General features: G+C 46.3%; 1 protein-coding gene across 1 annotated transcript in view; it reads right to left on the reverse strand.

Annotated features, from left to right (window-relative positions):
- The window catches only part of GNAL (guanine nucleotide binding protein (G protein), alpha activating activity polypeptide, olfactory type), a 50,627-nt gene extending 27,838 nt beyond the window's left edge, over positions 1–22,789 (reverse strand). The window contains exons 1-4 of the mRNA XM_010859113.1: positions 22,648–22,789; positions 22,361–22,433; positions 21,638–21,692; positions 21,240–21,359 (exon numbers count right to left, since the gene is read on the reverse strand). Of these exons, the coding sequence (XP_010857415.1) occupies positions 21,240–21,359; positions 21,638–21,692; positions 22,361–22,433; positions 22,648–22,789 (390 nt within the window). The remainder of the gene's footprint in view (positions 1–21,239; positions 21,360–21,637; positions 21,693–22,360; positions 22,434–22,647) is intronic.
- Positions 22,790–23,142: the final 353 nt, after the last annotated feature.

Genomic DNA, 23,142 nt, shown 5'->3' on the forward strand with positions numbered 1-23,142 from the left:
GGACGACAGAGGATGAGATGGCTGGATGGCATCACTGACTTGATGGATGTGAGTCTGAGTGAAGTCCGGGAGTTGGTGATGGACAGGGAGGCCTGGCGTGCTGCGATTTATGGGGTCGCAAAGAGTCGGACACGACTGAGCGACTGAACTGAACTGAACTGAATGGGTGCATGCTGGCATCTGGCTGTGGCTTTAGTTTGCATCTCCCCAATGACCAGTGATGGTGGACATCTTTTCACGTGACGGCTGCCCACTTGCATGTCTTATTTTTGAAGTATTTGTTCAAATATTTTTCCCATTAAAAATTGAGTTGTATGTCTTATTACTGTTTTATTTTCTTTATAAGAGTAAAATATTCTTGGTCTTCTGAGTTTCCAAATACATCTGAGAATGGGCCTGTCAGTTTCTAGAGAAAAGCTGCTGGTACCCTGGCTGGAGTTGCACTGTGTTTCTAGGCTACTTTGGGGAGAATGCTATCTTAATAGTAATGAACTTTCTATCCATGAACATGCTATATCTGTTTATTTATGTCTTATTTTCTCTCAGTAATGTTTCCTAGTTTTCAGTGTACCACATTTTCCACATCGTTTGTTAGATTTTTTGCCTAAGTAGATTTTTGGTGTTATTTCAAAGGTGTATTCTTTTTAAAAAATCATTTTTGGAATTATTCATGGTTAGTACAAAGAAATACAGAAAGAAATACAGTTAATTTCTATATTTGATCCTGTATCCTACAACCTTGTTAATTTCATATATGACTTCCAGAGGCTTTCACTTCCTTCCTATGTAGCTGAGCACAGAATTACCCATGTAGTTTTAGCCTCTTTTTCCCTGAAGCATGACTCACAAGGTCTGGGGCAGAATCAGAACTCCCTGTGGTTCCAAAGTGCAGAGTGACTGAGCCAAAGGGGGCTTTGCTAACCACAGTGGCCAGGCTGCACTTGGTTTAAAGGTTTATTTATTTATTATTTTTTTTCTATTCTTAATTTTTAAAATTTATTTATTTTAATTGGAGGCTAATTACTTTACAATATTGTATTGGTTTTGCCATACATCAACATGAATCTGCCACGGGTATACACGTGTTCCCAATCCTGAACCCCCCTCCCACCTCCCTCCCCATACCATCCCTCTGGGTCATCCCAGTGCACCAGCCCCAAGCATCCTGTATCCTGCATCGAACCTGGACTGGTGATTTGTTTCTTATATGATATTATACACGTTTCAATGCCATTCTACCAAATCATCCCACCCTCTCCCTCTCCCACAGAGTCCAAAAGATTGTTCTATACATCTGTGTCTTTTTTGCTGTCTCACATAAAGGTTTTTTTTTTTTTTTTTAAAGATATAGTAAGGGACTTCCCTGGTGGTCCAGTGGTTAAGAATCCTACTTCCAAAGCAGGGGACATAGGTTCAACCCCTGGTTCTGGAACTCAGATCTCACATACTGCAGAGCAACTAAGCCTGCAAACCACAACTAAGACCTGATGCAGCCAAACAAAAAAAATGTCCAGTAAGATTTGCCTAAGGACCCTCTACCTTTTGTTTCAAAATTATAGTCTCACAAAACTGATAAGCATAAAGTTTTAGCAATAAGATCCATGACCCACAGTACAGTTAAATAAATCTACCTCATTGTGATGGGAACATATAATTTTCCTTAAAGTATTCTTTCCCATAAAATTAATTTCTTAGCTTTTGATTTTTCTCGTTCACAATACTCCCACTCTTATATTTGAGATTCTCTCTCTAAAATCCTAATTCTTGTGCACTTGAAGCATGCCAAAGAGACTCATGGGAGAAACTTATTTGTGTGGGAACAGAGATAAAATAATTATGTATTTTCATTAGGGGTAAGACACTAAAGAATCACGACTTTGGTCTTTACTTCCAGACAGGCTCTGTCAAGTTGTCTCCCCAGAGTTCTCCGTGGTGTCAACTTGCTTATGCAACACCTGGAGGTATTATTCTTGGTCTCTTAGTCACTCTGAGTCCTGTCTGCTTTACGTGCTGAGAGGCAAAGAGGAAGAAGAAGGCCCACTTTTGGGAAGAGATTAAAGCAAACGTCTGTAAAAGGGTGTTTGCTGCATTCCCACAGAATTAGATACATATGTATCTGGGGAAACTTTAGTGTAGGATATAACAGAGGAGCCTAACAAGGAATCCTAAGACAACATTTGATAGTGGATTCTAGTATCGGAGGGCCTGGGTTCCGGCCTGGTGGGGTGGGACGGTTCCTTTGCTCTGGCCACTGTACCCTGTTCCCCGGGGACAGGGCAGTCTTTCTGGGCAGCTGCTGGAACACGTGGCCAACAGGTGGAGGAAGTGGGTGAGGATGTGCCTGTGAGGGGTGGGGCAGGAGGGGGTGGTGAGAGAGTGGTGGGAAGATAAAACCAGAAGGTGGGGGTGGCACAGGGAGAACAGACTTGGCGAGAGGTTGAGGACTGGCCTGTGAAGTGCTGCCGGGGGAAGGCTTGGGAGTCCTTGGCTCCGGGCACCAGGACAGGACCTGAACTCAAGGGTGCAGATCCAGCAGCATTGTGACTAGACTGCCAGGTGCCAAAAGGCCCCGACAGGAGAACATGGCAGGGAACAGGAGGCCGTGCAGGCTTGAGGACACCCACTGGTACAAGGCATCACCAGCTGCTGGGGAGGGGGCATGGGTTCTGAACATGGGGCGGGGGGTGTCCGGGTCACCGGCATGAGGCTGGCTATGGTGGCAAGAATGGGCCCTCGGGACAGGAGCCCCGAGGACAGTGCTATTGGGCTGAGCTGCACCCCAGCTCCCAGACCCTGCAAGGCCCCAGACTCCTGACTTACAGCAGGGGAGGGGTGGGGCTGGCTGAACAGAACTGCAGCCACTTTCTAGAAACAAGGGCTGAGCCTTCTTAGGAGAACATGGGCAGCCCCATGAAAAGGCACCTGGGAGCCAAGCCCCCAAGTCTCCACACTGGCGAGGGTCCCCAGGGTCGTGGATATCAATATAATTTATAATGCATGTATACAAAGGACCATAGCAGATAAAGATGAACAGTGAGTGCATGCTCAGTCACTCTGTGTCCAGCTCTTCACGACGCCATGGACTGTAGCCCGCCAGGCTCTTCTGTCCTGAAGACTGCCAGGGGGTGGGGAGGAGGATGGGGAGCAGGCTGGGGGCGGGGCCCAGGATCCCCAGGTACTAAGTGGGCTGTTTGTAATTAACTAAGTGACACATGTACCAGGCACCCACAACAGGCTGAGGGTGTCCTCAGAAGGACCATGCAGCCTCTGCGAGAGGAAACAATAGCTATGAGGAAACACGACACCCTTGGTGCATTTCTGGAGGGATTAGGGGACTCATGTTTCCACAAAATAACAGATCTCAAAGGCACTGCTGATCTCTGCAATTCTGCACCAGCTGAGAATCTGGCATCTGACACAAATGGGAAAGAAAACTGTCCAGAGAACCAGAGACCTTGACATTCTGCACTCGTGAATTTGCGAGAGATTATCTTTAAGATTTCTTCCAGTTCTGGGACTCTCTGATTCTGAGTTTTGTATTTTCCCTCTTTCTATTTTTAATGGAGCCATTTTATTGACCTTTAATGCGCATACCATACAGTTGACCCATTTACAGTGTACAAATCTGGTTTTTAGTTTATTTGTGGAGTTGTGCACCCATCACCATGATCACCTTTAGAAGACGTCCATCACTGGTAAAGAATCCGTCTGCCAATGCAGAAGACTTAAGAGATGCAGGTTTGAACCCCGGGTTGGGAAGATCCCCTGGATAAATAAATGGCAACCCACTCCAGTATTCTTGCCTGGAGAATTCCGTGGAAAGAAGAGCCTAGCAGGCTAAAGTCCATGGGATTGCAAAGAGTTGGAACACAACTGAGCACACACACACATCACCTCAAAGAAACCCTGTACCCAGGAGCAGTCACTCACTCCTCATTCTAACCTCCCTCTGCCCCTGAACCATGAGTCCACCTCCTGTCTCCACCGACCTGCCTGTTCTGGACATTTCACACAAATGGACTTCATACGCTATGTGGCTTTTTGTTAGGCTTGTTTCATTTAACAAGTTTTCAAGTCTGTAACATGGGTCAGTGCTTCATTCTTCTTTTGACCAAATAAGATCCCACCGTGTGGACAGACCACATGTGTTCATCCACTCATCCTTTGATGGACATTCAGTTGCTGCACTGTTCCGCTGTTGTGAACAGCGCTGCTATGAACGTTCCTGTACAAATATTTGTGGAAATGTGTGTTTTTAACTCTCTTGGGTGTATACCTAGGAGAAGGCCTCCTTTCGCAAGAGAAACGTGTAGAACCATTTTACAAGAGTTATTGAGTTGGAACTTTTGATTTATCGTGCTTAATTAATCTCAGTACTTAGTAGCTATATTAAACATTTATTCATTGGAAGCATTGATGCTGAAGCTCCAATCTTTGGCCACCTGATGTGAAGAGCTGACTCGCTGGAGAAGACCCTGATGCTGGGGAAGACTGAAGGCAGGAGGAAAAGGGGGTGGCAGAGGATAAGATGGTTGGATGGCATCCTAACTCAAAGAACATGAATGTGAGCAAACTCCAGGAGATAGTGAAGGACAAGGAAGCCTGATGTGCTGCAATCCACAGGGTCACAGAGAGTCGGACATACCTTAGCAACTGAAAGACAACAACAACCTTAACGGAGTTGAGCAGTGAGGCCTGTGTGACAAAGTTTTCACTCTCATCCAGCTCTTGAATGTGATTCTGATTTAAACTTGAACACAGATGGTTGTTGTTCAGTCGCTTAGTCATGCTTGACTCCTTGAGACCCCATAGACTTCAGCTTCCCTGTCCTTCACCATCTCCTGGAGTTTGTTCAAACTCATGTCCATTGAGTCAGTGATAGTATCCAAACATGTTGTCCTCTGTTGTCCCCTTCTCCTCCTGCCCTCAATCTTTTTCAGCATCAGGGTCTTTTCCAATGAGCTGGCTCTTTGCATCAGGTGGACAAAGTATGGGAGCTTCAGCTTCAGCATCAGTCCTTCCAATAAATATTCAGGACTGATTTCCTTTAGGATTGACTGATTTGATCTCCTTGCAGTCCAAGGGGTTCTCAAGAGTCTTCTCCAATACTACAGTTCGAAAGCATCAATTCTTCAGCACTCAGCCTTCTTTATGGTCCAACTCTCACATCCGTACACGACTACTGGAAAAACCATAGCTTTGACTCCATGGACCTTTGTTGGTAAAGTGATGTCTCTGCTTTTGAATATGCAGAGAAGGAAATGGCAACCCACTCCAGTGTTCTTGCCTGGAGAATCCCAGGGATGGGGGAGCCTGGTGGGCTGCGGTCTCTGGGGTTGCACAGAGTCGGACATGACTGAAGCGACTTAGAAGCAGCAGGTCTGTCATAGCTTTTCTTCCAAAGAGCAACCATCTTTTAATTTTGTGGCTGCAGTCACTGTCCGCAGTGATTTGGGGCCCAAGAAAATAAAACCTGTCACTGTTTCCATTGTTTCCCCGTTTTTTCTTCTTTTATTGGCCACACCTTGTAGCACATGGGATTTTAGTTCCCCCACCAGGGATTGTACCTGCATGCCCTGCAGTGGAAGCATGGAGTCTTAACCACTGGACCACCAGGGGAGTCCCATAAACATTTTAAATTTTGATCAAGTCCAACGTGTTTATTTTTTCTTTTGTTGATTGAGTTTCTGGTGTCACATCTAAGAAATCACTATCAAATCCAAAGTCATGAAGACGTATGCCTATATTTTCTTCTAAGCATTTGATGGTTTTAACTCTTAGATTTAGGCCATTGGTCCATTTTGCGTTAACTTCTGTGTGTGGTGTGAGGTTATGCATATTGTAGGGTTAGTTCAACCTAGGTTATTTCTCAAATTCACATGAATTTTTGTTGGAAAATGATATATTTCAATACTGTAACAAGTCCTTACTAAGTTATATTAAAATTTTTTGTCCTGTTCTCTCTCCCATGGAGAAGGAAATGGCAACCCACTCCAGTATTCTTGTGTGGAAAATCCCATGGATGGAGGAGCTTGGCAGGCTACAGTCCATGGGATAGCAAAGAGGTGAACACGACTGAGCAACTTTCACATTCATTCTCCCACAAGTGAACTCTCAACAATCTTGCATGGAATGTTCACTGTGATAATGGTCTGTCAAAGATATTGTAAAACAAGGATAACCTTCTCCCTCAAAATTTGTCATCATAGCCAAAGTATTTCCTGAGGGCCAACAATCAACCAAGCATTCACCAAATATTTACTGAGTTCCTTTTCTGTGCCAGGTTCTGTGTTGGGGGCTGGGAGACCATGGTGAGTGTGGAGGTGGCCCTGTCCTCAAGGAGCTTGAAACTATGTGGATTATATCCCCAGGACCCAGTGAGGAGCTGAGGACAGGGACCAGCAGAATGAGCCACGACTCCTGGTCCCAAGAAATTAACACAAAATGACTGAGACACCGAATAACTAGGTAACAATGAAGGGCAGTAAGTACTGGGTATAATACAGCGACCGGAGCTAGAGCCACAGGGAAGTGAAAGCTGCAGGAGTTCAGGAAAGGGAGAGATGATCCATTTCAGAGCAGATTGGAGAGGTCTCCAAAGGAGGTGGAATTAAACTCAAAGAACTTGTAGGACCTGAGCGATGAAGGTGGTAACAGTCAGGAGCCTAGAAGAGGGTGGCTTCACTGACTGGGTGGGAGACGCAAAACCAGGGAGCCACCAAGTCTTGGTGACACCTGCAAGCTAACCTGGGTGCTCTCTAACGATGACGTCTTATCCAAGTGGGTCATGTGCTCTATACATGCGTCCGTGTATTGCCATCACCCCCCAACAAGAAAATCTAGTCTCTGATTTCCTTGCATGGGGGAGGGGGATACTACATGAGGGAGGGGATATTATCCGGAGGATGGGTATTACATGGGGGAGGGAATATTAATTGAGGGAGGGGATACAATACAGGGGTAGCATCTTATTTAGATTGTGTGGTGTTGGTTATAGGCTTCTGATTTCTTTTTTTCTGAAAGCTGTTAAAATGTTTTACCAAGAAAAACACCCAGGAGAGAAATCAGCTCATTTGTTTCAAACAAACAAGCGTGATCTCTTGATAATCAGCCTTCTGCTGGGAAGGCACTTCGGGTCCCTCATGGCTCCTCTGGGACCCCCTCCCGCCTGGGTGTCTACGGCTCTGCTATGGCTACAGAAAAACACCTTGCCGGCCCTGTTTGCTCTCCTGGAAACCCTTGTTAGGGTCCCAGGCATGGCTACTGGGTCCAGCCAGCCTCTGACCCTGAGCTGCCCTTTCCAGGACTAAAGGGACACAGCACCCTTTCCCTCAGGGCACCTTGCTCTGTGTATCCTGAGTGGTCCTTCCCTTCCTTTGACGAAGCACTGAAACAGTTTTGATAGAAAAACCAACAGGCTGCAAACCACAGAGCTGGACATGATAATAAATGCCCAAGGGTCTCATAGATCAAGGCCAAACAGGCTCACCCACCCTCACATGCCCCCCGCACCACATGGAGTTGAGGATTCACCCCCACAGGCCCCGCCCCCCGGCCTGCGTAGAGTGAAGATTCACTCAGAGTCAGGAATCCTGAAGCATCTGCACCAGGATGCAGAGAAACCAGCTGGTAAACATCCCCCTCCAGGGACTCAGTGATGTCACAGCGGGAATCAGAGCCATGACAACTGTCCTGGAGGCCTCTCCTGTCCCAGGCACAGGGGTGAGGGCCCAGGGTGAGCCCCCTGCCCCCACACTCCACTCAGTGATTCTAGTCACACCATTAGAAACCATTCCCCACTTTAATTTTTTGACCTTGAATACATGTGGCATCTCACTATATTTTAGAAAAGAACACTTTTCCTGGGCCCTTTTCCATTTCTAGTAAACTGAAACCTTGAACTTGTTTTCCTAGAATTTTCTCCTCATGTTCTCATCAGTGACCTGAGTCCTTCTATCTTTCTTCCTTATTTTCTATTCAAGTTGAAAGTGAAAAATAAAAGTGTTAGTCACTCAGTTGTGTCTTGACTCTTTGCAACCCTATAGACTATAGCCCGCCAGGCTCCTGTGTCCATGGGATTTCCCAAGAAAGAATACTGGAATGGGTAGCCATTCCTGCATCAGGGGATCTTCCTGACTCAGGAATCAAACCTGGGTCTCCCGCACTGCAGGCAGGTTCTTTACCACTGAGCCACCAGGGAAGCCCTGATGTGCAATCCACTTGTGTCCCCATAGGTCTGGCAGGGGTGGGAGCAGAGGGACAGGCCGAGGAGGCTCAGGCCACCCTGCCCAGGGCTGGACCACCCACTCAAGGGGGCACAGGTGTCCTAATGGAAGAGGCGTCAAGCCCTCATTATGACCAATCCTTCATATTTATCACACATTCTGTCTTCAAGCAAAAATGCTGTTGCTGACTTTGAATGAATCAAGACCTATCTTGAATTGTAAATGTAAAAATACCTACAGGAAAGTGCAGTTATCACTGTGATGGTGAAGTATAGCTACATTTATGCCCAGCAGCCCCCATACCCTGAGATTAGGAGGCACTGCAAGTCCACTGCTGCAGCTGGGCCCACCCAGGGCTGAGAACCACACAGGAGCCCATCTCTACCTGAGGGCGCAGGGGAAACCTCAAGGAGCTTTTCAAACACACAGATTCCTAGGACCTTCCCCGGAGAGTTCCTACTCAAAGTCTCTGAGGGCAGGCAGAGGGATCTTGCTTTAAAAGCTCCCTAGATGATCCTGAGATGCTGATCTGGGAATAATGCCTCAGGGCCGCCAAGTTCTCAGGCTGCTTCAGAGCTCGAAGGCTTGATTATGGGGTTGGCTCAGGGTTTGATAAGAGTTATTTACTGGGGCAGTAGGAGATAAACAGGGAAGTCTGTGGAAGACAGTGGGACTAGGGGCCCTATCCACCCTCTCTGCCTTTCCTGTTGAAGAGCTGGCCCTGCGCATGGGCCCACGAGCCCACTGAGCTTGCCAAGTACACACAAGAAAGTCACCACATAAAAACTGACTGAGGCACGTGATCACCAACACAGGAAACCACCCATTCAGGTTGAGCGTTTGTTAGTTAATGAGGCTGCCCAATGATGCCAAAGTCTTCTATACATATAAGCACATTCATACTTGGGCTTCCCTGGTGGTTCAGACGATGGTAAAGGATCTGCCTGCAATGCAGGAGGCCCAACTTCAATCCCTGGGTCGGGAGGATCCCCTGGAGAAGAGAATAGCTACCCGCTTCAGTATTCTTGCCTGGAGAATTCCATGGACAGAGGAGCCTGGCGGGCTACAGTCTATGGGGTTGCAAAGAGTTGGACATGACTTGAAGCGGCTTAGCATGCACACAGCAACAATTTTAGTCTAGGATTTGGTGAAATCCTAGGATCTCTTGATCTGCAGCTTTTCATGCGTGCTGGTCTCATCTTTCTACTTTTTAGACCATGAGCTTGAGAACAGGGATTATTTTAGAAATCTCAACTCCACTTCCTGAGCCCTTAATCGGATGCTCCAAGCACAGCTGGGGCTCCATGAACACAGCCTGAATAGTTTCATTAGCTTGCAAAAAGGTGCAAGGGATGCAAAAAGGTGAGCTGAACTAACAAATTATAAAATGATGCTCATTAAATACAAAAGATTTAAATGGAGATGTGTGAGGACCACCAGGACCACACAATCCTGAGTCATGTGTGAAAGTACCATTACTTCTCATTCAGATGGAACCCCAAATCAGATTCATTTCCATTGGCGGTTCTAGGGCTCAAGGGGCGGAGACATCAACTGAGTTTCCCTTCCTTCCCCTACACTCTCCCTCCTGCATTTCAGTTATTTGGGGTCTCTGAGTCGTGCAGCCCCTGCTCTGTTTCAGGACCTTGGATTCTGAGCTGACCAGGCACGCAAGGCAGCTGGGACTGGCTTCCTCTGCCTGGTTTCCGGGGCGGATGCTCCTGACACCCCATCCCGCTCTCCCTAGGTACAGAGCAGCATGGGAGGGTCACAGCCCCCTCTCCCCTCTCCTTTTCAGAACAGGGAACAGTCATTTTCTTTCACTTTAATCATTTTCTCCCTTGAGAAACGAATTCAAACGTCTTTCACTTGCCAGCAGAGTGGGCGGGAGGTGGGTGGAAATCTTTCAAGATTCAATAACAGCTCAACACGGGGCTCAGCCGGAGGAGCAGGCACTGTAACCCCTTCAGGGCCGACACCGCCTGATATTTTGCTAGAGGGGGACTCAGTCCGGGTCTCTGGTCAGAATCACCCCTTATGGCCTTACATATGATGACGTGGATCCAATTCAAGAAAGACATGTGGCAAGAAAACCAAGACAAAACAGGAACAATGCAATTGACTCCTTTTACCTAAGATGATGAATTGTATGCTTGAGAGAGAAAAAGAAAACCCTTGCAAAGTCTGGGTGAGGAACTCCTTGGGACCAAGGTGCTCCATGGGTCCTCGCTGGCTGGTGCTGGGCTGGGGTGGAAGCACCTGGGCACCCAAGCTGGCACCTCTAAGCACAGCCCAGCACCCTGTTTCCTCGGATCGTCAGAATGCTAACATGTACCGCTGCCACGTGTTCTACCCGTTGGGTGGCTCCAGGCACACAGATTTGCCCTGGAGCAGCCCAGCCCCCTACCTGCCCCAGGATGCCTCCTCCCCGCTCCCTCCACTTTTAGCATCTAGGAGGAGCTTCCCAGGGATGAAGCCAGGGGAGCCCGCAGAAGCCAGGTCAACCTACCCAAGCTCTCCTCTCAGATGGTAAAGAATCTGCCTGCAATGCAGGAGACCCGGATTCAATCCCTGGGTTGGGAAGATGCCCTGGAGAAGAGAAGGGCAGCCCACTCCAGTAGTCTTGCCTGGAGAATCCCATGGACAGAGGAGCCTGGTGGCTACAGTTGATGGAATCACAAAGAGTCAGACACGACTGAGCGACTGAGCACATACTTTCCTTCTAGACTTGATCTCCAAATCCCACTGGGGCAAAAAGAATGATCTGGAAGCCTTTGGTGAACTAAAGCTGGGAAAGAAAGATCTCCTTTCAAATGGCTGATAAGGGACAATAACTAAGCACGGGACAGACAGAAAGTATGAATCACAGCAATTTTAGACTCTGGAGAGACTAACGATGCTACAATATCTGGAACTTTCTCTCTGCAAACACCATGTGCTCACTGTCTTCTGGGCCCCAGTTTTAAATAGTAGCGACTGAGTAATGCTTCTTGCTCATCCCCTGTTTCCACACTCGAATTCTCTGCACACTGTGAGTCACTCACTTTCTCCCACGTCTCTGACTCCCTCCTGGACAGACACCCAGCCCAGCTCACTCTCACAATCCAACTGAACAGCACAGTGAGTTCCTTTAAGGCTCAGGAACTGGGAACTGGCTTTTCTCCCCACTGAGCTGAAAAGGAATCCCCCCCAACCATGTATCCTATTCAGATTCATAACACAGCCTTTTCTAAACACACACAGACCAGAGCCAATTTTGTGGCTCACAAGTACAATGCTAATTTGTATGTTTTCAGTGAATTACTCAATGCCCTAAAAAAGTGCATGCATAAGTGACAATGAAAAGAACAAAGTCGCACAATCTGCCTCTGCTCGAGCGATCCAGACGGTGTGGCTCTTCCTTGGCAGTGGTGTCCAAAAGGACACGAGTACACACAACAGTGCGGGGCGTGCAGCGCTTTCCATCACAACAGGTGGTGGAAAGGCAGGTCTCACAGGTAAACCAGGCCTGGCCGCTGGCAATCCACCTACAAGCATGGACAAGGGCCACGTGGCTAACTGTCCCTGAGACAGGCGACGGCGGACAACACGGGAGACAGAGAGGCTGGGAGATGGTCAGGGCCATGCCAAGTGGTGGACATGTCCCCCACTGCCCAACTTGCAGACACAGAAGTGCGGCCGAGGAGGCTCTATAAGAGAAGCAGCTCTGGTCAGCACTGGGAGGGTGAATGGGGTGGTGCCTACTCGTCAAGGAGGACACACACTGCCAGGGCCAGGCCAGGCCCCCTCCCCACCAGCCTGGTCTCTGACAGCCACGTGGACATCAGGGTTGCAGCGTGGGCTCAGGGAGGCCCAATGAACAGCCAGTGGCCTGCACCTGCCACAGCACCACCATGCAGGCTGACGGAGAAGAAACCTCTGTTTCCTCTGCCCCAGCCTCTGGTCCAGCCCCAACTGTCTGCAGCGGCAGCCACGGTGATGGGGTCCTTGGGCACCTGGCATGTGGCTTCCTCAGCGTGAGATGTCTGGACATGTGCAGTGCACAACAGAGTTTAAAGACTAAGAAAAAAGATGATTAAAATATCTCATAAATAGCTTCTGGAGATCGTATGTTACAGGAATACATGGGGTAAATCATGTTAAGTAAAACATATTGTTAAACTTCACTTGTTTCTTTTCATTTTGTAAAACTGTGGCTACTTGGGGGTAAAATTATACATGTGGTTTACATCTGTGGCTCTCATTACACCTTTACTTCCTGTGTGTGGTCAGTGTGGCATGGAGGACATGCTAACTGAGATAGGGCTGGCTGTGGTCTCATATGGTGACGCAGCCACTCTGAAATCAGCAGAGTGTTTTGGCTTTGCAGACACATAACAAACATTTGATTAAAAAACGCTTCTCTTCTGCACAGCTAATCGGGAGTACAGAGTACAGCAAATGTGGAGCCCAGCTTTCTGCATATACTGACTCAACTCAATCTGCACAGAGTTCGGGGAGGAGGGAGCGCTGTTATGCTCATTGTAGAGACGGACACACTGAGGCACAGGGAGTGTGGCTGCTGGGAAGGGGTGGGCAGCCTCCGGCTCAGGAATATTGAAAGTTTAAAATACTTTCAAAATCACCTGGCTTATAATATTCATAATAAAAAAGGAAGGGGACAGCATCAGCCTCTGGAATTAGTGTCCCATTAACCACAAGAGTGACTGCCAGGATGTGACACGGAGCTCCTGGAAGGACAGTTACTCCAGCATGCAGGGATTTATCTCCCACCGTGTCTCCTGCACACTCGGAGCCTGTCTTCATGAGGAAGCACCTTGACCATGTTGTGCCAGCGAATCTCACAGCATCATCCTCTATCACAAGAAATGCAAGTCCCAGCAAAATCCTCAAGGCTCAGGATTTTCTTTATCAGGCATTTTGCTCACATGACCCCTTTGAGATCATCTCATAAATTTCCCTCTGAGAGGGAGCAGGGCACAAAGAATACAGGCTAATAAATTAGAAAATTTATTATCTTCTAATTATAAATATGCTTGCTCCTTGGAAGAAAAGCTATGACCAACCTAGATAGCATATTAAAAAGCAGAGACATTACTTTGCCAACAAAGGTCCATCCAGCCAAAGCTGTGGTTTTTCCAGTAGTTATGTATGGATGTGAGAGTTGGACTATAAAGAAAGCTGAGCGCCAAAGAATTGATGCTTTTGAACTGTGATGCTGGAGAAGACTCTGAGAGTCCCTTGGGCTGCAAGATCAAACCAGTCAATCCTAAAGGAAATAAGTCCTGAATATTCATTGGAAGGACTGATGCTGAAGCAGAAACTCCAATACTTTGGCCACCTGATTCCAAGAACTGACTCACTGGAAAGAACCCGATGCTGGGAAAGACTGAATGCAGGAGGAGAAGGGGACAAACAGAGGATGAGATGGTTGGATGGCATCACCAACTCGATGGACATGAGTTTGAGTAAGCTCTGGGAGTTGGTGATGGACAGGGAAGCCTGGTGCGCTGCAGTCCATGGGGTCGCAAAGAGTAGGACATGACTGAGCGACTGAACTGAACTGAAATTAGAAAACTCCAATTTATCTTTACTGTGGACTGCAGGTGGCCAGAACTGGGGGGGTGACGCAGGTCATCACTGGTCCTCACAGAGTCCTCTTTTGCTTTGCTTTGTGTTTGTCTATAACACAGTGAAAACATTGCACCCCTTCTGTCCCCCATACCAGAACATTCCACATGTCTCTCCCGAGTCCTCTCCGTTGCCCCGAACACTGCGATGCTCATTCTTTTCTCTTTTACAGAAATTATCACAAATATATTGGGTTGCTCAAAAAGTTTGTTTGGGTTTTTGCATAACATCTTATGAAAAGCCCAAATGAACTTTTTGGCCAACCCAGTATGTGTGCTGAAACAGCACAGTCCTTACTTCTGCTTATTTCTGAAAGTCATAGAATGGTGTTGTTCTTCACATAAACTTCCATCATTTCAGTTGGTTCAACATCAACACACGGAAACCCACCCATGTCAAGGTGCGCGTGGAGTCCACTGATGCCGCACCCGTCTCTCACGGGTCCCCGCAGGGTCTCAGTCCATGTCCTACGGATGGGCATTTGGGCTGTTTCAGCCTTCGGTTCCAACAACTGGGCCACTATGTTTCCTGTTACACGTTCCTAACGACAACACTAATTTTATTAATTAAAACAAATAATCTTGAAATCCATTGTAATCTCTGCCCCTCTGGCAGTAGCCATAAATCTCATAGGTGTTCCTCAAAAATGGCAGCATGAAGAAAAAAAGATCTGGTACTTGGATGAGTCTACTGTGTGCAGCTCAGAATCTCCTTCCCGTTATGATCAAATACATCTTTTCAGTCCTTGGTGGTATACAAGGACAAGGTTTATCTTCAAAGAACTCAGTAATTTGTTCATTATGTAAAATGATGTTTTTTTTAAAGAATTATACAATTAGCCAAGAACATGTCTACAACTGCTCTTTTCTTTTTTTTTTTGAAGCAATATGATGTTTAATTTCCTACAAAATGCTGTATTTCTTCCACTCTGGATGTACTACAGTTTTAATAATAGATTCTGGGGGGTGAGGGGGTGTATGGGAGGAGAATGCTGTCACATTAAATGTGCGTATCTATTATAAGACACATGGCAGTTTCAGAAATTCCACACTTTAAAGGTGCAGAGTGATAAGGTTCCCTCAGCCCTGGGTTGGTTTCCCTGGCTTGGGTGACACAAAGGACCCTTCAGAGCTAATCAGAGCTGCACTCAACGGTTAGGCATTTCTGAGTCCAGTTTCTTATGCACAGGTCAAGAGACGCTTTATCTGCAGTGGACATGGATGTGATGTTGAAAAGATGCCTATAAGAGGAAATGTTGATAATGAGAAAGAAAACATATTTTCCCTACACGTAAATCTTAATTTGAAGCAACCATAAAAAGCCCTGAAAAGTTTTAGTCATTCACTGGTTGATATTTAAAATGGAACTTGTAGGGGACTTTCCTGGTGGTCCAGACGTATCTGGGACTCTGAGCTCTAAATGCAGAGGACCCGGGTTCAATCCCTGGTCTGGGAACTAGATCCCACATGCCACGACCAAGACCAGGAGCAGCCAAATAAATAAATAAATAAAAGTATAAAAAAATAAAATGGAACTTGTAGAATATTAATCCTGTGGTCCTGGGCTCTGAGTTGATTAAAAGGAAAGACACTTGGGAGTAACACCTGTCATCGGTTGCTTAGGCCTGGGGGTGACCCCTGTCTTCTGGGCCAGGAGGGAGGGTTGGCAAAAATATATAAGTCAAATTGGATTTTCAGCACATTTCTATTGTAACTAAAGTTCCTTTCTGGTTCTTGCATTTGTACTTGGTCAATGGTAATAACCATAATGATTCATGGCTGTTCTGGTTTTTAAATTCCCAAGCTTTCTCACCAGATACGACTCATTCTCAAGTAATGCCACGAGGCTGATACTACTGTCCCCATTTTACAGACGGGAAAATTCAAAGGCAAGTCGGCTAACAGGCTGTGTCCTGCCAAGAACTGGCTTGAGTCCATCAGATCTGGGTTCATCCTGCTGCACCCCAATTCACTGGGGCTGGCTGGAATAATCCTAAAAACTGTTTGGAGAGAGGCCAAACAGTTTATATCTCTTTATGGCTGCACTATATTATTTTCAAGGGCCAAAGAGGTTCCCACTGGCATTGAATTTTTTTTGAAGACCTTAAAATATTTAAAGTCCCAGAGTTAGCACATCTTAAATTTGACAAAAAAAAGTATCCTTTCTAAACTATCAGGGACATAATAAAAACTTTTTATACATTTTCTCTGAAAGATGGCCTTGTGTAATAGGATTCAAACATATCCTAATAGCCTATAAGGATAAACACCTGGAAAGAAGCGCACAGATGTGACAACACAAGAATGCCTCTACTTAAGGGACTGGATTCAAGACCCGACAGAGCAATGCCAGATATTACAGTATAAGAAGCTACAAAAATTTAAAATTGAAACTTACCACAGAGATATTCTTATACTACATCCAAGTAATGTAACACAGGCTATCTGGGACCCTGGGGAAGAGTGTAAACCAAAAGCTGGGAAGAGGCCCTAATGGGGTGATGTCCACGTTCTAATGGCCTATTTAGTTCAACAACAGGCTATTAGAGGTGTCTTTGACCAGCTCAGGAAGCTGCACAACACTTCTTCAAGGGAGTGGAAAAATAATCCCTCGTTGATATTTTTCATCTTGATTAATTAATTGACTGCACAGGTAAATGTCTGCAAATATGATGCAATGGGACGAATAAAGCGGCAAGAATGTCCCATGAAAGTGGCCAACTTGCAGCAAGAGTTTGATGGATAAACTGTTCTCTGGGGCAGATCTGCATCCTGGTCACTAGGATGTTCCTGTTTCCAGGTCACCCTACCCTTCACCTAAGAGGCCTCTGGGAAATTCTACTTGAATGGGTGAATGACCCAGTAATTCCCGAAGTTTCATTTTCAATCACTTGCATTTTTGCTCCTAAGAGAAAGCAGTGGCCGCCAGAGCTGACTGTCTCCGGCATGCTGGAGGTTGACCACAGTGACTCCAGAGACCACCCGGCTCTTCTGGGAAACTTCCTCTTGCCAGGCTGTTTCAAGGGGCTGCACCCGGCCTGACTATGCCTCTCTGCCCGCAGCTGGAACCAGGCTGGCCCGGCGATGGGGGTGGACTGGCGATTCTGGAGCCCAGGAAGGCCACATGGCAGGCTTTGGAGTCAGGCCACTGGGCTCCAGTCCTGAACTCTGACTCTGGAGCAGTCAACCGCCTCCTCTGAGCTCCTATCCCCTACGAGGGCTGGGAGGATAACAGAGACATTGTGATCACTGGATTCAGGACATGGCCTGAAGGCTTCGGGAGCTGAGGCCTCGTTTTCACTGATATCAAACCAGCAGACCGACACCGCCAAAACAAGATGAAAACCAAGGAAGAGAAAATTGTTTCTGATAGACTCTTATGTATTTTAATATCCCACTTTTGTTTTTCTTTACATTTTTACTATAAACTATAAATTTATCCCAGATCAAAATATTTTCTGCAGAATATAATATTTTTGACTCTGCCCAGGGCTTCCCCGGAGAAGGCAATGGCAACCCATTCCAGTACTCTTGCCTGGAAAATCCCATGGACGGAGGGGCCTGGTGGGCTGCAGTCCATAGGGTCGCTAGGAGTCGGACATGACTGAGCGACTTCACTTTCACTTTTCACTTTCATGCATTGGAGAAGGAAATGGCAACCCACTCCAGTGTTCTTGCCTGGAGAATCCCAGGGACTGGGGAGCCTGGTGGGCTGCCGTCTACGGGGTCGCACAGAGTCGGACACGACTGAAGCGACTTAGCAGCAGCAGGGCTTCCCTGGTGGCTCAGATGTTAAAGCATCTGCCTGCAATGCAGGAGACTCAGGTTTGATCCCTGGGTTGGGAAGATCCTCTGGAGGAGGACTTGTGATAAACATCCATTTAGGAGACGGGTGATGACAACAGAGCCCTGACTTACCTGACTGCTCTCTGATTGCTCACTAAGTCTCACTTATCCACCGGCCCTTAGAAATGCTAGCAAAACACACCTTTAAGGGAGCTAATATAATACCCACATTTTGGGAATAAAACACCAAACAAACCAATTAATACTCCAGTTTAATTCATCACTGATTCTCTACGGGCTTCCCAGGTGGCACTAGTGGTAAGGAACCTGTCTGCCAATGCAGGAGTCAGAAGAGACGCAGGTTTGATCCCTGGGTCAGGAAGATCCTCTAAAGAAGGGCATGGCAACCCACTCCAGTATTCTTGCCTGGAGAATCCCATGGACAGAGGAGCCTGGCGGACTATAGTCCATGGGGTTGCAAAGAGTCAGACACAACTGAGCAACTTGGCACACTAATTGTCTGGTATTGCGCTAAGAGTTTTGGTGGAGCAATTGCAGTATTGTTCCACTTTGTAAGTGATCAAATAGTGCACGTTCTGTCATGCCCACCACCTGGCCTGTGTGTCTCCTCCCACTTCCTGTGCAGACTGGCTAGGTGCACAGACAGGGCGTCGGCCAGTGAAGGGGTCGAGGCCATGTGGACGGGTGCTCATGAGCAAAGCACTGTGAACAGGCAGTGGCCAGTGAGCTGTCCATTCCAGACTTCCCGGTGTCTCCGTCTGGACTGTTCCAGGTGCCTCTGAGATGGTCCCCCCACTTCACCTCTCCCTCCCCAGAACCTGTTCCACCCACAGCCAGAGCGACAGTGATGCAACACTCAGGTATCCCCTCTCAGAGGTTCCAATCTCTCCCAGGTGGGGACAGACCAGGCCTGAGAGCCTCCAGTGCTCGCCCTGACCTCCCCAGGCACCCTCTGCTGGGCAGGCCACTAGCCAGCCTCACTCCTCTTCCTGTTACAACATTAGGGCTGTTCATGGAGTCGCAAAGAGTTGGCCACGACTGAACAACAAGGGTTCAACCGAGATTCACTCAGGAGTCTAAGGTGAAGAGTAAACCCAGGCATGACATTCTTAGAGGAAATTCTCAGAACCCTCTGAGATACTCTAGACTTTTCATTACAAACAGTAACCTTATGCAGAATCTCAAATTCTTAATAATGAACAAGAAACTCCAACTTTCTTCTAATTTTTCCTTCTTAAATAACTCTGAAATTAATTTTTAATGATAGGAAATATTTGGTTCAGAAATTATTCTAGATCTATAGGGAAACAAACTTAAGACCCTCAAGGAATTGGACTGTGACACAGAAAGATTTTCTCAAGGATTTAATCTGAAATTTATTAAATTCGTGTTATGTTTACTATTAAAATATTTGATTTAGCGCTACTGTTATGGTTTTTAAAACGGATATGTTCTTTAAACAAAACTTAATTGTCTTCAAATGAACCAAGTGTTATTAGAATATGTCAGACATTTGCCTTAACATCACCCTTATGAGGCTCATCAGAACATAAATTCAAGAACTATTCAATCTAATAGTATAAATGATGAATATTTCAGAGCACTACAGAATAAACATTACTGAAACCTGTATGCACATTAAAATAAAACAGAATTTTCAGGAAAAAAGTTAATATTAGACACTGATTTCCTTTTTTATGTAAGTGCTGGCTCAATTGTAAATATAATCTTATTTGAAACAGAGACCCAATATGACAACAGAATGTAGGCTTAAAAACTACCAAAAAAAAAAAAGTTTTGCTTCTGAAAAAGCATTACAATTCCATCTGCATTAGCTTGTTCCCAATGTTCTTTTAATGACAGTTAATTATGACCATCATTTCACAATGGCTTCAACATACCTATATGAAAATATATGTCTTCAGTGCAAATGTTTTCTCGAGTTTTACTTTTTTATTATTAAAAATTGTTCTATAGCTCAAAAACACATTTGCAAATTAGGTGCTTTGGGTTCCTTAGTAACCCACATGGGTGTTACTGTTTTTGGATTTCAGATGGAATCTGGGCGGCCTTGTCACGTGTGTGTTCGTCATGAGCAGAAGAAAATATGACAGATCAATCCATCTTGATGTTAATTTCTCATTATATGCTGAGAATAACGTCTCCTTTCATCAGAACCACACAGAAGGTGTTTCATGATTACTTTTAGATGAGCATGCAGGACAAAATTTAGAACTCAAATGCATATCTATAAATAAGTAAATCTGAAGGGGATTGAGAACACCTGATTTCAGTTAGGAGCCTGCAGTTGTGGGAGACTTTTCTAGTATGTAAGCCATCGTAGCGCGCTAGGAGGACCCAGGCTCCAGTAGGCTGAAGCCCAGCTTTGTCCCCCATCGTTTCCTTGACACCTCCCCTCCACGACATCCAGTTAAAGACACAGTTAAGTAAACAACAGCGTGCCTGCCATGCCAGATACCGCAGTCACTTTTTCTAGGTGGTTTGCCATCGCTACCTTTGTCTTCTTAGAAATTCTAAGGGTTTCATTGGCTATGTTGGAATGCTTATCAGTAACAAACGTCACGTGAGAGGATGCAGTAAAAAGCTTTAAAAAGTAATTCTTATCCGCCATCTGGACACAGAGCCTATGGGGCAATTGTGTTCTACTGAAGGGGGCGGGGAGGGGGATGTACATGGGCCCATCTGTCTTACACAGAGCCTCCCATGTCAGCTTTCTTTGGAAAAGAGAGTGCTGAGAATGAAAAACGTCTCAAGGCCACTATGCCAGGCAGAGGAAACTTTGAAATACTGGTTTTTTTTTGGGGGGGGGGGATACACCCACACACACTCTTCTGGCACAACTAAAAAAATTGATTTTCTGACAAACTGAAGAAATATTTTCTTCTTTGAAACATGCTACATCAAATGACCAAACAACAGTATTTTAAAGAAACATATGTCCACCAAACAAGAGAAAACTCATATTCACATCACCCTCTCACATAAGCAACAGTGCTATCCAAGTGATTGAAAAAGCAGCCCAAAATTCTGCGGACATGAAAGGAATTACATTTTCCCAGGAGACAGTCGACAGTCAGAAGTGATCCAGGTGTGACCTACATCTGGTCTGCGCCCCTCATGTGAGCTGAAGAACCCCCATCTTAAGAGTAAACTGGGTTCTGTTCTCTTACTCCCAAGGGTATGATCACATACCATAAAGCACTTCTGCTCATACAATTTTTACTCTTCTGTTATATGGGAAACGGCATAATTGTTGATTTAGAAATACGCAGGGGTAAAAGCACCACCAGTATTTCTTAGAGGTATGCTGTCTTCCTGATCATCACCCGCACCAACATGCTCATTAAAACATTTCTTACAATCTTATTGTCTTTATTACTACTTTTAACACGTGTTAATATTTTGGTCTACAAGGAAGCATTTCTTCCAGGCAGAGAACTAGAATTTTGAAGAAAGTCAATAATGAAATAGCATTTACACTGGTTCTCAGTAAGCCACCTGGTTAACAACTGTTCCATCTTGCACCGTTTAAAATACTTCAGTAAGGATTACTTACCTGGGAATATTCAAAGTCAGTGATGGGGGCAATGCTCTTGATATAGTCTGATCGAAACTGGTTTTCTGGGTTGGCCAGTGGAACGGGGGGAATTATGGTACTCATTGCCGACACAATTGTCTACAGTGGAATGAAGGAAAAGAATGTATGGATAAATACACCATTTAGGCTCCATGTGTGATAATCTAGTCTGTGATTTCTGTGTATACTGTTTGAGGGAGCAGAGGACACAACCTTTTCACTGAACAAATATTTAGGAAATTCCTGGGACTTCCCTGATGGTCCAGTATTTGAGGCGCCAATGCTCCCAAATCAGGAGGCATGGGTTCAATCTCTGGTAGGGGAAGTAAGATCCCTCATGCTGCACAGCTTGGCCAAAAACAAAACAAAATCCTTACCACAATAGCATCCTTAACGTTTTTCCGGATGTCCAGAATTTTCTGTTTCTTCTCTCTGTGTGAAAAGAGAATGGCTATTAATTAACTTTCTGCACAGCTGGTTGAATGCTGAATGAAGCTTTAGATTCCCAGATGCAGTGGGGCTAACATAGTACCACTAGACTTCAACATTAGCCCCAGGACAACAGTGAAAAGTTGTTTCTTTTTTTCAATCTGGGCAAGAAAAATACCTACCTTTACAGGTTTGGACTCTAAATAAATTTGAAGGGACGCACCACAGACTCTAGCTCTAGACAACCACACAGGTTAAACATAACAAGGTAAAATGGTCATGGCTACTGTTACCAAAAATACAGGGCTACACTTGCAAACATATCTTATTTGAATCTATCCATATGTTGAATTGAAATAGATGCAGACACAGGGAGAAGTATATATTGACACATTAAGTGAGATCATAGCAATAGTAATAACACAGATCAATACCTCAAGTATCTAATAAATCATACTTTGTTAAGTAAATATTTTGATGTAGGCACCACCAGAGGAAGGATTTGCTTAAATATGCCAAATTCAACAACTCGCGTCTATATTTTCTGTCCTTAAAGGCTGACTCAAAGATCAAATTAACTGTTTAGAGAGAACATTTTTGGGGAGGCCGGGAGAGAAGGGACAAAGTTTGCATGTGGTTGGGAAACAAACCCGGAATGGGTCATTCCTTACTCTGGATTAAATCCGTTGACGTGCAGGATCCTCATTTGCTTGACGATAGTGCTTTTCCCAGACTCACCAGCTCCTGAAAATACACAGAGAGAACGCTGTGACCAGGGGCTGGAGACCGTGCCTATCTCTCCCGCCACCAGAGACGCACAAGCGTCCTGCCCGCGCGCGGGCGTCTTCAGGCGCGCGCTCGCTGTCGGCGGGGGCGCTGGCCTCGCAGCCCGGCCCTCTATGAGCCGCAGGCCGTGCGCTCCGCTCTGGCCAGGCGCCGCCGCGCACCCCCGGCTTACCCAGCAGCAGTAGGCGGTGAGTCGCTTTGTAAGCCAGCCGCTCCTTTTGCAACTGCTTCTCGATCTTCTTGTTGGCCTCGCGCCGCTCCTTTTCATCGACGCCCTGGTCTTCTGACGTCTTGCTGTTGCCCAAACACCCCATGCCTGCCCGCTCGCGTGGACCTCAGGCACGGTTAGGAATTTGCACAAAAGGCGGCAGACAGCTGTAGGTGTGTGTAGACCCTGCGGCGGCCTCTCTTCCTCGCTGTTGAAAGAGACGTTCCGGTCTCTCGGTGTTTTCCGACCAGAGTAGGCGTTTCTTCTCCCTCCCCGTGCCCACCGCGAGCTCCCAACTCAGAGAACACAAAGAAGACGCGCGGAGCCAACTGCTTTTTAAAGACAATTGTTTAGAATGATCTGCTGGATAAACAGCAGTAAGCGGAGACAAGGCGGAGAGCGCCGGTCCTCCGGAGCCGGCCGGGTGGCGCTGGCCCTCCCCGCGCCCCGCGCCCCTCT

The sequence above is a fragment of the Bison bison genome, unplaced genomic scaffold (genome assembly GCF_000754665.1).
Source record: "Bison bison bison isolate TAMUID 2011002044 unplaced genomic scaffold, Bison_UMD1.0 scf7180017864453, whole genome shotgun sequence".
NCBI lineage: Eukaryota > Metazoa > Chordata > Mammalia > Artiodactyla > Bovidae > Bison > Bison bison.